The following is a 17,422-nucleotide window of genomic DNA, read 5'->3' as shown; positions in this document are numbered from 1 at the left end:
ATCTTTTTAATATTTTTGGGGGTATATGTGTACCATTTGGTTTATTAATTTTTAATTTGCTTAGTTTGAGGGTTCAACAAGTAGATTAGTCATTAAAAAATTCTGTCTGGATGGAAAAAATAATTTTATATTTACTACACATGATCTCGGACAATTCATGGTCTAGCATTCAAAATTATGTTTCACCTATACACAAAATGTGCACCAACAGTTTGCATTAAAAATCAGTTGGATACATAGACATATTCTAGGTTTTGTGACACTGATGATACCCAATAACATTTGTCTTCTGTATTTTTAGGACATGCAGAGGCATAAACAATATTTATAAAGCTCCGCAAAGAGTGAGGAATGAAAGTGCTTCATTTGTGAAAAACGATTACACTGGCGTTGAACAGCAGTGTTTAAAAATCTCTCTTTAAAAAAAAAATATGGTCCACCTCGGCTTATTTACATCGGACCTTGTGTAATTTACACATTTTTCACTGCTTTTGAAGTAGTCTCGAAAGAGCATCATTCTTAAACTTACATGCCTTCATAATTTCCTGTGCATTGTCGAAGAGAATTGGCAGACTAGACTGTGGAAGACTCCAAAAAATGATTATGTATTGTGAGGAGAGACAGAAAATAATTGTGTTTTGGCCAAAAATTGTTTTTGTAACCAAGTCATTTGTCATTTTGCTTTGGCTTTAGTAAATCTTATAGGAAACCAAAATAGTGCTATGGGAAAAAAATTTACTTACAATTTTTTTTTTAAAATCTAAATTTTATAATTCAATCTTTTTTTCCTCATGTTTTAAATAATTTGAAGTTTGATTCTGATTTTCATTTGTGAAATGTCTATTTTCTCAGAATTTCTGGCTGAATGAATGCCTGAACTTTGCCACCAGACTTATTCTGTTGTCGATTTATTCTCTTCCAACCCAGCTTCGTGGCAGTAAGAGAATTGGCCATCCTTTCTTTTATTCCATTGTCTACTGATTGAAAATTTATTATGATGACTTGAGTAGTGTTTTTTCTGAAAAGAAAACGTTGCATTTTCATCAGACTTTAATGATTGATTAAATTCAATTCGAAATCCACTCATTTATTTAGTAATACATATACTACTCAATGGTATAATTATGGGCCTCCGAAAATTAAGAGGCCATGAGGAAATGCCCTACAGACAATGTGCCTTTCCTTAGTATCATATATATTTCTAGAATTTTTCTCACAACTCACTTATTGGGAATAAGACAAAAGTAAATTGCCTCCCCCTAAAGAAAAATGAACGAGAGAAATTATTTGTTATCGATGGTTGAATTTCATTTAAATCACACATCTTAAACTCTTGAAAATATGGTGATTTTTTGTCGGGTTAATTAATCACAGTGAGCATTCGAGAGTGACAAAGAAACATGTTTCAGAACACCAAATTGCTTGAACTATTCCACTGCGAAAATGCTGTGTAAAAAAGAGAAGAAATGAAACAAAATAATAACAATCACCCAAGTCCATGAAACTACTCAGTGGGAATAGGGAAAACAATATGTATATAATTCTGATGTTTACTGAAGCTGCTGAGGGAACTGAAGTACAGCATACAAAACATAAATTAATTATTATGCTGAAATATCCTCCCAACTAATATTACATGCTGAAATACAGTCAGACCAGCTAATAACAAAGTAAAAAAATAGCAAATTTGTTCGTTATACGCAAACTTCGTTATATCCATACTGTTGTGGGAAATGGTACGATTAAGCAAAATTTACAAGCCCATGCCTATTTTTCAATAATATAAGTACTTTAAAAATAGATTGTTATTTTTTTAAATAAAAATAGATGTCGTTTATTTTTATTAGCCGCTGTGGTGGTCGAGTGGTTACAGTGACGGACTCGCGATGCGAGGATCCGGGTTCGAACCCCACAGTGGTGGTCGGCTGAAGTTGGTTTTCTGTGGTTCCCAACTTCAAGGCGCAAATGCGAGCCGATCTCCCCAGTAAAAAGTCTCGCCACAGAGAGCAACAGTCCTACAACGATAAATCATTCAATCATAACACTTCACTCATAGTTAGAAAAACTTGTGGCAGATGGCAGCACTACACATAACGAGCATTACAGAGAAACAATGAAACTTCACGTCAGGTTTCACTACACGCACACACACATTCCCGCATGTACCGATTCGTTGAGGGGGGGGGTGTGGTGTAGTAGTAGTAGTAGTAGGTAGGGCCTCCAAAAAATTGCTCGGGGATCCATGATGTTCTTAAGTCAGCCACCTCGTTGGGCAATTTGCCTGTTGTGGCGTTGTATTTGTATAATTAATTCTGCATATTTAAAAAAAATGAAATTTGATTGAAATTTTACATGATTAAATATCACTGTGAACAAAAATATATTAATCATTACTAGTATATGTTTCCTTGATATGATTTTTGAATGTTTTGTGTTAAAAACATATTTGCATGACAAATGTGAAGTCTGTTTTAGTAGGGTTCTGGTCAGTGGAACATACGTACAGTATTTCCTTCTCCCTTTTTTCGAACAATGCAAGAGGTGCCTCCAGATTTCAGTGTGAGCTCCTCCTCTGAATATCTTCTTACAGATGTTCAGATCATCATCAGATTCTTCTCTCTCAATTGGAAATTCTCTTCAATTTCTCTTTGCTCTTCAAAATCGTGAATAAAAAACTTTGAGCAATCCTAAATTTCTTGGATACTTCACTTTTTGTCCATTTCTGGCTTTAAGCAACTGTATAGCTTCAATTTTGAAAGCGCTTTGCGTTTGGACATTCTCAAAATCTACTTGCACACAATAACATTACCATAACCAATGTCTGAATCTTAGCTAAAGAAAAGTAGCAAACAGGGGAAGACGAAAATGTTTTAGACCTGTGGGTACTTGAATCAAGTTTTACGTAGGAAACTTTGATTTCTGAATCAATTCTGGGGCTGCTCTGATGCATGATAAAAAATACTGTGGGGGAGCAGCAACAGCACCCTGGCTCTCGTACCACTGGTAGCAAATGTAATAAAGGCATTTTGGAGGTTATAGTCTTAAGAATAAAAGCAATAGTCTTCCTCTTCTAAGACTTTTTTCAAGCAAAATGGAACACAATGGAGAACAGTAAAAAAAATGAGCAAAGAAGATTTTACAGTAAATACAAGAAAGATGTGTCAACAGAATGTCTTGCAGGGAAAAAAAGGAACATTTTCAGCTGTAACTAAGCATTGCAGAGAGGAAAATTTTCAGATAAGATTTACATAAAAATACAAAGAAATTCTCAAAAATTCTAATTTGAAAACCGGTTGAAAATTCATTATAGGCATACTTTGCAGAAATCTGTGTTCATTATAAGCAATCAAAATAACACAGATAAGCAATATGAAATTCACGGGATATGGAAAAACGTTGTTATGTGAAAAAATTCGTACTATCCGTGTTTGTTATAACCGGGTCCAACTGTATATATTTCCTATGAAGAAAAGAAAATATCCACCACACGCACAAACAAAATCATGTGCAAAAACAACTCTGGTTCAATGAAAATATACTAGAGGGAAAAGCGTTTTTCTTTTTTTGGCTTACGTGATCTTAAGGATGAACTTCAAGCAGTATAAAATAGTATGAACTCAAGCATTATCCTAAAAAGTCATCCTTATTTTCATTTTCTTAATCATTTGGATGGGATGAGGATAAGAATGGGTAGAGAGTACTGTGTCACAGAGTCCTGATATGATGACATTAAATGGCATGCACTGCAATGTATTTGCAATTGATGGATCCTAATTTCTCAATAAAAGTTAATGGAAATAGAAATGAATTACCTTTTAGGTTTGATAATACGATTGAATAATCAACGTTTGTGTGTACCCGAAATTCCAAAACGAACACGGCTATGTTCCGTAAAGCTGTGTTCGTTCGTTTTGGAATTTTGAGTACACGCAAACGTCGATTATTCAAAAGTTAATGACTGACAGTGGGTAATGTGAACTAAATATTTATTACGTGATAGTAGCTTGCTCTTAAAACAATTTTTCTCGATAAATATGATTGACAATACTGGTGGGTTTGGAATGGATCAATAAATAAAAAATTTTAAATAGTATAGCAATTTAAAAAATTAAGTTGGCAACATTTCATTTTTTTTTCCAAGCCAAATCCAATCGTCGAATTGATTATGTGTTCCGACTTATGTAAATTTTATCATTGAATTGAGGGTGTTGTTAAATTTATATTTCTCTATGTTATTTTATCCAAGTCTGAAGTCTAGTGTTTTTGAAAAGTAGCCACAATATTGACTTTAGATATTGATCTTTTCCGAAGAAACTGGGGTTCTGACCTGGACCATAACGCATATATTCAAAGAAAACCAATTGTTGGTTTTTATTTTAATGACAGAGCTCTGTTGTTGACTCAGAATTTTGTGCTCATTGGAAAAAAAAAAAATTTCAAATCAAAAATAAATTTTAACAGCTTCTTTAAATTCATCTATTTTGGATTTTTTTTCTCAATAAACGAAATCATGACGATGAATTCGTGTCTAAATCTTCATAGTCAAAATGAATATCAACAGAGCAATACAGTCTTTTTAACATTTCTAATACTGTTTTTTGTATGAATTCCACATCCTCTCTTGGGCAGTAGCCATCTTGGGTTGATCTGTAAGTGCAGAAATAATTTCAGATGAAGGTAACTAAAAATATTTTCAGAGACTAAAACAAAACTATGTGGATATGCATATACAATGGTATTATTAGAATTTTTTAGAGAATATCTAGAAATGGGGGGGGGGGGAATGTTGGTGCTAGCAACACCTAATGTTTATCACCACTCTTACTATCTCAATGTGAAATGGATTATTATAAACTCCTTAAAAGTGTTTTATAAATTAAACTATTTTACACAGGGACTAAATATCTCTACCCTGTGTATATGGATGAAATACATTCTAGTTCTCTCTCTCTTCCTTCAGAACTCTTCATTGGCAACTCTATAAAAGAAAATTCCCTTTTTTTTTTCTTTTCATTTACCTCAGCATTATCTTTTTCTCGTTATGGTTTGACAATTAAAAACAATAACATACATAGGGAAAGAGAATGGAAATCTGCTCTCCCCTCATCTTTTTTCCTTTATTTCCCATGTGTAAACAATGATACCAGTTTTTAAAATTTATCTCTGCTAGTTCACCTGTACATCATCCAAATTTGTTGCCAAAAGCCTGTACATGATGGGGCTAAACTATGTATGATGAATTCTCATTTGTCGAAATAATATAGAATATTGATTGATAGCAAAGATAGGCTATCCAACTGCCATTTTAAACTCAATATTTTTTTTTATAAACCTCTAAACCACATCATCACATCTTGGGAAGATTTCTTACTTACCTAGACATTGTTACAATACGAGGTTTGGGAAAACTCTGTAGAAAATTTTCAGTAGTTCTTATTAAATCTGTAATTTCTTTTCGAGAAGATACGTAATGGGGTAGAGTGCAGTCATGACATGTACATCCCGCAGAAAGTAAAAGCTCTGGATCAGTGGTACACCCATCGGATTTCAATGCTTGAAACAATTCATGTATTCTGAAAAAAAAAAAAAAAAAACAATAATAAATCAAATAAATTAATTTATAACCTAGAATTGTTAGATGAAGACAATCAAAACGTTTTAGTAAAAATCACAAGAACAGCCAAACCAAGGAACTGGATATTTGGTTCGGAATACATGAGATTTAGTAAACAATTAATTACTGCTTCTAATATGTGCACTCTGTTCTCTCAGTTTTTATCAATGAAAATATGCTCATGCTCTATCTAAAAACTCTCAGTCTTGGGGAGGATAAAAAATATTGCTGAGGAAACTGACATCGGCTAGAGTTCCGAATCAATGAAGGTCTGATAATAAAGACTGTAGTTCTTGTCTAGTTCTTCTTAAGCCAGAGGCTAATAAGAATGATTATGAACAGGGGCGTTGATATAAATATCCTAAAATTACTGGAGAGAGGCTCCCATAATTTGTGGGGGAGGGAGCTCAAAAGGATTGAGCACCAGAATACAGACACCTATGATTATGCATAATGTATATGATAAAGTTTTGGTCATTGGGATTGAAAACTTTCTACAAAAAAAAGATCCAAATAAAAAAGTTCAACACAAAAGTATTCATTTATGCTTTATTATGATACCTCAGTGTAATGGCTCTCTATCATTTTTAATGTCAACCCGCATATAATCTAGGTTTTAAAAGGTTCCTGCAGCATGATTGGGAAATTGGGTCAATTCGTTATTGTCACCATTCTTGTAGAATAGTCATCTTTATTCATTATCCATGGATGACATTATACTGAGGTCTTATTTCCAGTGAAACTTACAGATTATCTTTGACTGCGAAATTTGCATCTGAATTGGCATTCATTTTGATGAAAGCGTTTTCAAGCTCTGTTATTTGCTTTCTTCGTTTTTGTGTGGCTTCTTCTAAACTAGCCTAGAAAATAAATAATTCAAAAATGTTCAAACTCAGATTAGCTCAAACACGTGCTATGGAATATGAACAATTTAATTAACATTTCCAAAATATTAGTTTTGTGAAAACTTGACATGATGGAACCGTATCAGTTATATCCTATTTAATTCTGAAAATAACAGATTTTTATGTGTAATTTAAATCTAAATTCAGTCTATGCTTAATTTCGCAAACTCCTAATTTACGAACTGCCCATTCTTACAAACTAATCTTCTGGTCCTTAACAGTACACTATTTCTTTAAACCTCTTTCTTATTTACAAACTTCCGATTTTATGAACTAGTTTTTTAGGTTGGTATGTTTGTAAAAATGAGCATAGAATATATTTAAGCATTGTATCACCTTGTAATAAAACCCTTGTACATCAAAAATGTATAACTTTACAGGAAGAGCAAAAAGAAAGGTAGGACATCCCATTGAATAACACACAAAAAGGGTTAATTTTTTTCTTTATAGGGAACAGATTGTTGCCGATTATTTTTTCAAGAGCTATAATAGGTGAGATGATGTCCTCAATCTAAAACTGTCAAAAGGTCAGTTTTGAAAAAAAACTAGTGTTGGAGGGAGGTGCTTATAAGGTGACGATATGCTGGATCATATGATGGCATTCAACAAGCATCAGATTAAAGAAAGTTAAATATAGTGAATATGCAAAAATAAAAATAAATAAAAGCTGAAAAGAAAAAAAAACAGAAGAGCTGTTATACTTTTTTTTGTACAAGTTGAAGGTATCAAGTTGAATTATAAACTAGTGATTTTGAAGTTTTTGATCAGAAGAAACTTCTACATCCGCAAAAAAACATGCATGAATACATGAAATGAATCCACATGAAATTTAATGGACCTTAATATGGATAAATCATTTCTGTATGCACAGGAGGGAATCTAGAAATAATATTAAATTTCAGAAATTTAGTTACTTTATCTGTTTCATCATTTGGGTGTTCATAGTGGCAAAGTTGAGAAAGAATTTTCAATGGATCTGATGTAAATAATTCAAGGAAAGGATTGCAAGTAGAAAAAAAATCCAGGTCTATATCTAGCACATATGGTGTATGGTTTATGATGTTCTTAAATGAATCACTTAGACGATTGGTTTCAGCAGCTGTCTTCATTTTTTTGCATGAGGATGCACCATCTGAAGAAGCACTTTTGTAGTCTGAAAAATGTTTAAAAAAATTATTAACATAGATACGTATAAATTATGAAATATAAATAAATTCCTGGCTTGATAAAAAGTCAATTTTCTAAAAGATTGTAAAGTTTTACACACAATGGCTCTGTTTTTATAATTCTAAAATCCTATAAAAATGTTTTGATTGAATTTTAATTTATAATTTATTTTTAAAATTTTCATACATCTTTTCAAAAGAAAAAATAACTTCCAAAAAACTTAGAATAAAATTTTCATTCTTTTCACTCAAGTGAAAAAAAATATGAAATTATGTATTTTTGTTATTGAAAAACAAATATTATACCATCATCTAATCTGCCACTGCTGGCACTAATAGCATTCTTTTCACTGTTTTTCAGAGTAAACACTTCCAAGATCACATTTGATTTTTGCTCTAAATCTGATTCTTTAGCCCATGCTAATTCACCTACAAAGTAGGCCTCTGAGCATGTCACCCTTTGAAGGAAGGGAAAAGAAAAGCAGAAATATGTATACAATAACAATTGTTCAACATATCCAAGTTATAAATTTTGTTATAACTATGCATATATAAAGTATTATATATATATATATATAATTTTTTTTATAATTTGATTATCACCTCATGTTTGATTAATATTGTATTCTAAACTCAACTTTCCAACAAATGTTGAATTTCGCACTTCACACACACACACACACGATTCCTATCAAAAAACCAAATGTTGTTTCCAGATTGGTTACAATTTAATCGGCGGAAGCATACTTGTAATTCTCATATTTTATGGTAATTTCAAAGTGATACCAATGAATAGCAAGTATTTTGAAAGTCATTAACTATTATTTAAATTAAAAACTGTAGTTATATACATATTGTATCATATAAGCAAATGATTAATTTATACAAAAATTGCCACGTTTTCAAGACAAATAAATTCAATTGGTCGAATGGTCGACGCGTTTCGGCTCTTCAATGGAGAGCTGTCATCAGGACCTCGCAGTCAGAATTCACACGAATGAGTCGTGGAAGGGTTTACGTCTGGTCATCCAAAGAGTTCGCCTTTGTATTTGCTGCGTCCGAGTGGTCTTTGGATGCGAATTGGGGAGCCATCTGTTGCAAAGTGTTGAAAGTCACACATTCGTGTGAATTCTGACCACGAGGTCCTGATGACAGCTTTCCACTGAAGAGCCGAAACGCGTCGACCATTCGACCAATTGAATTTATTTGTCTTGAAAACGTGGCAATTTTTGTATAAATTAAAACCAGGCAAAGTTTCTAATTTTTGTGATAAAATGATTAATTAATCACATCACCATACAAATAAATATACTCAGAGTGAAAAAAATAAACAAAAACTAATGGAGTAATGCTACACTAACTTGATTTCTTTGGACTGGTGATGGCATCCGATTTCGAAATTGTGCAGACCATCTCGAAGCTGTTTCGACCAAAAAGGTTTTATCCACGCAAGGGCAGAGAAATGCTTTGCAAATACAGCTGGCATAATCCAACTTTCAATGCTGAGTGAACTTTTAATTCAATAAATTTAGTATTATTAATTATAAATTTTTGAAATAAAATATATTTTTTTTCATTGGTTAACATTATTTTTGATAAAGCTTTCAAATAAAAAGGAATTGTAAACCTCTTAAACTTCAAACACAAATATACAATCACATTTAGTTAATCCATAAGTCAAAGGGACTTTGATACAAGGGACGTAAAACATGAAAATTTTAAAATTCAATATAAGATAAACATATTCTTACAAAAAAACACTATAATTAACAGATCTTTTATAATAATGCATTGAATACTATCAACCCATTTTCATCTCATGCCTCTAAATCTGCTACTCACTTCATAAATCTGATGCACTCATGACAATATATCAGCATTCATCGATAACAAAACTGCTTTCTGTATAGCAGTACAATAATAACATGGATGAGATTCAGCAAAAAAGGTAAAAGTACAGTTTGTGAATTTATATAAATACAAGGACCTATACAACAGGCAAAATGCGGGATGAGGTGGCTGAAAAAAAAAGCCCATAAAAATTAAAAATGTCAAATACAGTACATCTGGAATATAGCAACTCAAGAATAAGAAGAATTACAGTACAGACTTTTTTGTACAGTTGTGTTTTTGTGAAAATGGTCATTAATTTTGTGAAAAGTAAATGATTTTATGGGAAGTGAAACAATCTAGTTAATTTATCACAAAAGGAATGAAATACCAAATTTATGGGTGCCTTAATTTTATTTTGTGTGTGTTTTTAATTTTAATGTTAAAATTTCCTTTAAATATCATTTAACTGATAGAAATTTAATAGTATTTAGCATTTAGCCATAATTTAGCATTTAACAATTGGATTTAGCCTTTAGCAAACAGAATTTACCATCTAACAATAGAATTTAGCTATAGAAATTAGCATTTAACAAAACACAAATTAGCATTTAGCAACGGAAACTATAGGGACACTAAAAATTTGCAGGTACATGGTTTGTTTAAAGAGTATCTGACCACAATTTTTCATACGTGAACCAATGAAACTAGGGAGGCATGGTTTGGTGCACGTATGTAGGCAATCCTAGTGTGCATGCTCCAATTTTTTCCTGCCTGCAGAAGCTGCCAGTCACAGGCAAACTGCCAATGAGTGAAAAAGTGTAAATGAGTGACGGCGCATTTTTGTTTTTGACAAAATAAAGGAAAAACTTGAACAACGCTACTGTATTAATCGTGATGTCCCTGCCAGATGTGATGCAGAACATCTTGGTAGTAATCTTTGGTGATGGCTGTGCCAGGTGATGTGCACTCATGATGCACTCCACTGGAGTCGAAGAAGACAGTCAGCATGACATTGACATTGCATCTCCTGAAGACCAAATCGTCAGTTAAAATAGAATGAATGGATCCATTGCTGATGCTCGCTTTGTCTGCAGGTTCGCTGAACACCATTCTATGATCCTGCATCACCAAGGTCCTCAATTGGTCAATAACTACCTAATTTCTGAGTTGAGTGCAAACCCAGAACGTGCTTCACTGTCCATTGATGTGCGGCCACTTTTGATGTGGTTGTAGTACCACTCCTTTTTTTCAGTGTTGTGTCTATTTCTTCATCTTCAGAGGTTTGGTGAATCTTGCAGATTGTTTTCACTCAGGAATTGCCAAGCTTCACGCAAAATTCAATACAGTAGCGTTGTTTGTTTTTTCTTTCATTTTGTCAAAAACAAAATGTGATGGCACTCAAGTACACCTCCTCACTTATTGACGACCTGCCAGCAACTGGTAGCTTCTACAGGCAGAAAAAAATTCAAGCATGCATACTAGGATTGCCTTACAATTGATTACATGCACCAAACTACACCTTCCGAGCTCTCCCTTTATTGGTTCACGCACAAAAAATTATGGTCTCAGATGCATTTTGGATAAACCTTGTATTTTTCTTGTGGATATAAATGGGTTAACTACTCACTTTTTGTTTGTTGGTTTTCTCATTCTTGTATACCTGATGTTAAATGATGTCTATGATAGCATAAAATTGTGAACAGTCACAACAAACTTTACCAAAATTTGTTACGCATTATTAGATTAATTGATGTATTCAAAACGTTCAAATACTTCTTATCTCACCTGAATACATATTCTTTGTCCATTATACGGCTGTGGTCAAATTTTTGTGGTATCATGAGATCTGGATGTGAATCAAAATGAATCATGGCACCTTCCATGAATGGTAACATTTTGGAGCCGATCGCCCTGTATATATATGGTAATACCTACAGAATATAAGAGGTGCGTGTAGTGCAATAAGTGCATACAACATAAAAATTTGATAGATCTCAAACTAAGATAGCGAGAGTTAGCAGGCAGATATTTTCATATGTGCAAATTTAATTATTTCTTATAATTGTTTTTCTTAATTGGTGTTTTAAAAACGTTGTTTGTTATTTATATTTTATTATAAGCCTAAACAATCGTTTATTAATAATACAATTGAATTTGGTTAATTCTAAGCTTTAAAAAACAGCAAAAAAGTTCAAATTATTCAAAATTTGAATTATCAAATTAATTTTTTCAATTATTATTCTTCGATTTGTAAAATGACTACAACTTGCAACTCAATTATCACAATTCACATAGGTTTTTTAAATAACATGATCATCACGTATTTCCAAAAGATCTTTACGATTTGTCCTGGGAATTTATTAGCGTGTTAGTAGACATCCATGTCCAAACCGGGATTTGAACCCATGCCTGCACAATCAGAAGTTAGCTCCCTAACCACAGCGAAGAAATTGAACATGCTCTTTACAGAAACAGTTACCGATATTATCAGTTGCAAAACTGCTTACCAAATTTTGCTAATCATTTTTGTATGGTATTCAGGAAATAATTTTTCATTACAATTTGTTAGAAGAAATTGTTCTGAAGAAATCTGTTTCCAGGTTGAACAACTCCTGGGGTGATTCCACTCCCCCCCTCGACAAATTGGAAAAAATCGGCAAAGCATGGCCGAGAAAAATGGTCATAAATACTGTTTTACTTTACTTTTCCTATGTTTAAAGCTGTAGTGTAGTGAAATCAGAAAATTTGTGTCACCCTGACTCCAATTTTGAAATTTACTTTAATTTAGCAATCACATTTAAAAAGTTTTAGGTGCCAATACTGATTTTCTAGTGACTATGGCAACCTGGGATTTCTCCAGTTCTGATTTAGGTCATGGGATTTTGCCGGTTTCTGATCATCAAAATGAGTTTTCTAACTGAGTTGCTAAATAATAAACCCAATGCGGAAAGCAAATTAAATTCTGACATATATTTTGACATGCAAAAAGTGCCATCTTCAAAGAAAAAAACATGCTAGTTTCTTATTTCAAATTATCATAAAACTTTGGTTATTTTTAGAAGTGGCCTAACAATTCTCAGTGCATGTTGCTCAACGGACAGAATTTCAGTATGGCTATTTGAGTCAGAAGTTGAGGCCAGAGAAAAGAAAAAAAACGCCACCAACTGTCGCCTGAATTCAGAAACATCAGAATTTTTCAACTTTAATTTTTAAAGATTTAATGTTTAAAAAATTGGTTAGCAGCCAGTAGCCCCAGGACAGGAGTGGGTTTTTGCCAGCAAAAATGAAATTTCGTTAGGACAGTGTGCAAAAATGGAAAAAAAAATGACAAAAATGGGAAAAAAATTGAAGACAATATTACATTATGAATGTTATGTAATTATTAATCATTAGAACTACAATTTTGATGGATGCAGTTTTCCACTATTTATTTTCTTCTATATTTTTACTAATATTATTGAAGTCAATCAATAATATTAATAGTATAAATTGCGATAAGTGCAAGTGGTGAGTATTTAGAGCAAAACTGTTTAGCATTGTTTTTAACAAGCTTATTTCCCCTAACAACAATAATAGAGAAATGCCACATGCCAAAAAAAAAAACTTTGCTTTTCATTCTCAGTTGTCCGGTGCATAAACATATTCAAACTTTGTGGAAAAGTTCTTATATGAAGTGGCAAATTTAAATTTTTGGTTGTGATTAGCAATTTGAGCAGTGAGGGAAGGAGGAAGATTATATATAATACTACAAAAAAAAAAAAAAAAGGAATACAAGGTTTACAATTTTGTTACTCTTTTACGTGCTTTCACCTTGGCTATAATAGCATTGTTACCTTGCATATGGCCAAATTTCCCACATTTTACCATCTCCTTTTATAATTCTCGGAAATAGTCCCAATATCATCTAATGTTAAAATAACAAGCTATTGTAATATAGGAGGCAGAGATGAGTTTTCTTCCTTAAAATCATCGTCTCCAAAATATAACCACTCTTTTGAGGAATCTTGTATTAAGCTATTGTAATGTTTTGCTTTTAATTTAAGAGATGCCAAATAAAAGATAAAATTTACAAAAATCTTAGTATAAAGTAGAAAATTAAAATACCATAGGTGCCAATTCACAGACTTGAAAAATATGTAGTTTATCTCGTGATGACACAGTCCGCATCAAAGAAAACATGTCAAACAAATAAAGAGGAAAAACAAAAGACTTTTTTGAAATTGCAACGGGTGACCATATATAAATCCTGTTTATCCAGGATGCATTTATCCCTTTCCTGATTTTTTTAGCAATAATTACCCACTTTGTTAGCTTTAATCATCATATTTGGTGACAATTACCAATTTTTCTTACTTGAAACCCTGATTCCCCCATATTTGTCCTGAGAAAACAGGGTCAGCCTGAAATTGCAAGGACTGGAAGAAGATTCTTTAGGGATTTTTCATTCAAACAAATCTCAATTTGAGGACTTTTAGTTATTTTTCTTTGAAGATACAAAAAATCGGAGGAATTAGATTTCTAACCCGAAGATTTTAATATGGCTGAAAAATCGGAAGTATTGGCACCTATGAAATACTGTGAGCTTAGTCAATGATGGTGATCTATTTACATATTACCAATTGAATACTTCGGAATGCAACTTTGTAGTGCTAACTTCACTGACTCATGAAAACTAATGAAATGAGAAGGAATTTTCTACAACATCACTTCAGTGATATAACCCATATGAGTTCATGTTGTTGGGTTTCATTAACCTCTTTACGATCAGGGACGCAATATTGTGTCAAAACGTCAGTAGAATAAATTCATCTATTTCTTTAACCTTTTTTTTCCTGATTGCGAAGCCCCCCCCCCCTGTTTTTCACCACCATCATGATATCTCAATCAGATAACGATCAACTGAGAACAATGGTGGCAGTTCTCCTCAGCTTTTTCCCCTCCTCCTTTTTCACAGCATTCCCAGACACACACACACTCTCATATAATGTAATCCATCTATTATATACTGCACATAGCAGTGAGAAAGAGCACAAGTAAAAAAAACTACAAAACAAGTTTGTAGCTAAGAACGAAAAAGCAAGGCACTGTACTAATACTCTTTCTTATACAATTATCTATATACTGTTCCTTCCTATTCTTATTTCTTTTTTTCTTTCTTACCCTTTCTTCTTTTTTTTTAACATGGAACAAGGTTACCACATTCATCAGCTGTATGTCAGATCATTCAAATTTATTGCCAGCGGCTCGAACGTGAAGAGGTTAAGGAAAGACACATATGCTTTATTAATAACTTTGCGAGCAAGTTGCTTGGCAAAAATGGTTTTTATTCATATTTATCTTTAACCCCTTTGTCCAATTGAAAGGAAAAACAATGCCGATTCCAGAGGTAAAAAAAAATGGTTCTAAACATTTCACCTTTGTGAAGTAGGTTAAGGTTCTCAGAACTTGCTTCTTTTAGTTTTTCAGACTGGCAAAAATATGGCAAAACTATTTTTGCCGGGGTGGTTTTTTTGCACTACAGCAGACTCTGCAACCCTGGCCCTAGATAATAAAGATTGAACAAATTGGTTGAGACAAGCAACGTTTGACTGCTTGTGAATTTTTCCCAACTGTCTACATTTGCTTATACTAAAATAATTTTTCCCCCCAACTTTGAATTATCCAAAATATTCTAAAAAAATTGAATTAAACAAGAAATTTAAACATTAAATTAGTCAGAAAACTCAAGAATAAATACATGAACTGGTAGGATGGTAATTACTAGGGTCACCATATGACCTGTATTTACCCAGACAGAATTGTTTTTCATCATCCTGCATTATGCTAACTCAGAGGTCTTCAACCTTTTTCTTGTTACGAGCACCGCCTGTACCCAACCTCAAAAAAAAGAGCACTCTTACAAAACAAGTTTGACATACGAATGCATGAAAACAAATAATTTCAATCCTTGAATATTATATAATTTGTAAAGAGGGTTCAATTGGAAAGTTGATCAAGTGCTTGCAAGTACGAAATCAGACACGAGCATTGAGCACTTTGGGTGCTTAAGAGAGCAACAGGTTGTCTGTACTAAGTGATTGTTTTAGTTTTCTCAAGTATGTTAAGAAAGCTCACTTTGAAATACTTTAATTGTGAATTCATTGTTTAGTGCAAGTTGTGCATCAATTAAATTTCCTTTTCTTTTTAAAAAAAAAAAGATATGGTCACCCCGATAATTACAGCCAAGCCATGGTGCTCTTGAGATGGTCTTGGGAAAAACTAAATGCCTGAATACAGCCTGTATTCACAAATTCTCTTGCCCTTCCCAGGGGGCACCAGACCTGTCTGATTCTCACATAGTTGCAGCTCTGGCAGCAGGACCACAATTGGGGGGGAGAGCAGGTGGGTCTGGTGCCGTATGCGCTCGACTAGAGTGGGCACAAATTAACCCTTTAACTGTTCCTTCCTACATTAGAAACAGCTATAGTATAGTCCCTCTTTTCTTCCACATTTTTTGGTGATTTCCTTTCTAGCGTGTTGGCACTTTTCTTCCTGGTTGGCCGTTTTCTTCTGAGTGCGGTTTTTTTTATCCTGCCCGCTACCATTACTATTATTTCCTTAGGCTTCTATAGGTTGCTATTCCCTTTTTTACTGTTGATTGTAATCTGAGAGTGAGGTTGCTAATAATAATAGTAGGTTCTTGTATAGACCGTAGCATTTGAACCAATCGAGTCTGTCCGCACATTTTGGAGATTATATTTTTTATTTGTTATACATTTCGAATTGCACACACTGTTTCCCAAGAATGTTACATTCTTTTTTGTTGTTTGTTGGGATTATTTTAAATTTTTAAACTGTGAATTCATTGCTTAGCGTTATTCCATTATTTTGAAATATGGCCATCCCAGTGATTAATGTCAAACCCAGGTGCTCGAGATGGTCCTGGAGCCTAGATCAAAATACCTAAATACTCTTGGACAGCCAACATTCGCAAATTTCAGCGGCCTTCCTAGGTGGAACCAGACCAGCCTGATTCTCCCATAGTTGCAGTTCTGCAGTGATGCCAACTTCATCAAGGAGAATTTGCCTTTTGAATAAATATTTCCCACACATTCCAAAAAATATGTCGCCATCTAATGGGGAAATTACGTAGTAAAGTATTTTCACACCAGAAAAGCAGGGCGGGGGGAAAGGCAGCAAAATTTAAGGGAGCTGCAGCTTTAGAAGGGTACAAAGGAAACAGTCATCAAATTATCAAATTCTAAAGTTGTGGGGAACGGCAAAATCATATTTTCTCTTAGTTACAGCCCTGAGAAAAGTATTGCATTGCATTGCATTTATTTTTTCAAAAAAATTCTTCCGTTGGATGAACTCTCAAAATTTCACACAAATGCTCAGAAATTTTCCGCGTGGACAAATTTGGGCCAATTTTTCCCACGAATATGTGCAATTTTCCCCAAGTTACCAACATTGCAGCAGGGCCGCAACTGAGGGGAGCAGGCGGTTCTGGTGCTCCACCAGAGGGAGGAAGGACAGCAAATTCACCCTTTAACCGTTCCTTTCACATCCCACGGGGTTGCCAAAATGCGCGCTTGCCTCGAGAAGGGGAAAGACAAAGCATCTATTTGCGGCTCTGTCTGGCAGTACAATGAGATGGTAAATGGGAGCTATGATAAAATAAACAAAACTGATACCTCATTATGATCTTCAACAATATAAACAGCGAGGCTATCCGCGAATATCGCGCGACGATCTAGGGTACATTTTGATGCTGGGCTAGCACACGACGAGCAACAAGAAGGGATTTTCAAAGCAGCATTTTTCACCGCTTTGGACATGTCAACATAGACGGTTTTGACTTTTCTTTGAAAAAAAATATTTCGTTTGAAAATTCATTTTTCCTTTTTATATTTTTATCACTCTAT

At 33.5% G+C, this 17,422-nt stretch overlaps 1 protein-coding gene across 1 annotated transcript; it reads right to left on the bottom strand.

The window, feature by feature from the left end:
* Window positions 1-4,448: 4,448 nt before the first annotated feature.
* Window positions 4,449-17,342, bottom strand: MESR6 (misexpression suppressor of ras 6). The gene is made up of 8 exons (XM_089236397.1): window positions 17,192-17,342; window positions 11,304-11,449; window positions 9,047-9,196; window positions 7,992-8,143; window positions 7,434-7,672; window positions 6,362-6,474; window positions 5,376-5,573; window positions 4,449-4,647 (listed from the first exon to the last, which is right to left on the bottom strand). The coding sequence occupies exons 1-8, from the start codon at window positions 17,333-17,335 to the stop codon at window positions 4,509-4,511; spliced, it is 1,281 nt and encodes a 426-aa protein (XP_089092523.1). The 5' UTR covers window positions 17,336-17,342; the 3' UTR covers window positions 4,449-4,508.
* Between the last annotated feature and the right edge of the window lie 80 nt (window positions 17,343-17,422).

Source organism: Pholcus phalangioides, unplaced genomic scaffold, assembly GCF_987345545.1.
Source record: "Pholcus phalangioides strain wild (caught in Gottingen) unplaced genomic scaffold, Ppha-v1.0 ptg000009l_1, whole genome shotgun sequence".
Taxonomy (NCBI): Eukaryota; Metazoa; Arthropoda; class Arachnida; order Araneae; family Pholcidae; genus Pholcus; species Pholcus phalangioides.
Note: the sequence above shows the minus strand (reverse complement) of the source record. Positions and strands in the feature narration are given on the sequence as shown.

What these genes read in the sequence shown, in the direction of transcription:
- MESR6 (XM_089236397.1), bottom strand. Translation starts at nt 17,335, where the DNA reads ATGTCCAAAGCGGTGAAAAATGCTGCTTTGAAAATCCCTTCTTGTTGC. An exon ending in GACAAAGAATATGTATTCAG is followed by an intron (nt 9,197 to 11,303) that starts GTGAGATAAGAA and finishes TTGAATTAAAAG; the next exon opens with TTCACTCAGCATTGAAAGTT. An exon ending in TTCGCAGTCAAAGATAATCT is followed by an intron (nt 5,574 to 6,361) that starts GTAAGTTTCACT and finishes TTTTTTTTTCAG; the next exon opens with AATACATGAATTGTTTCAAG.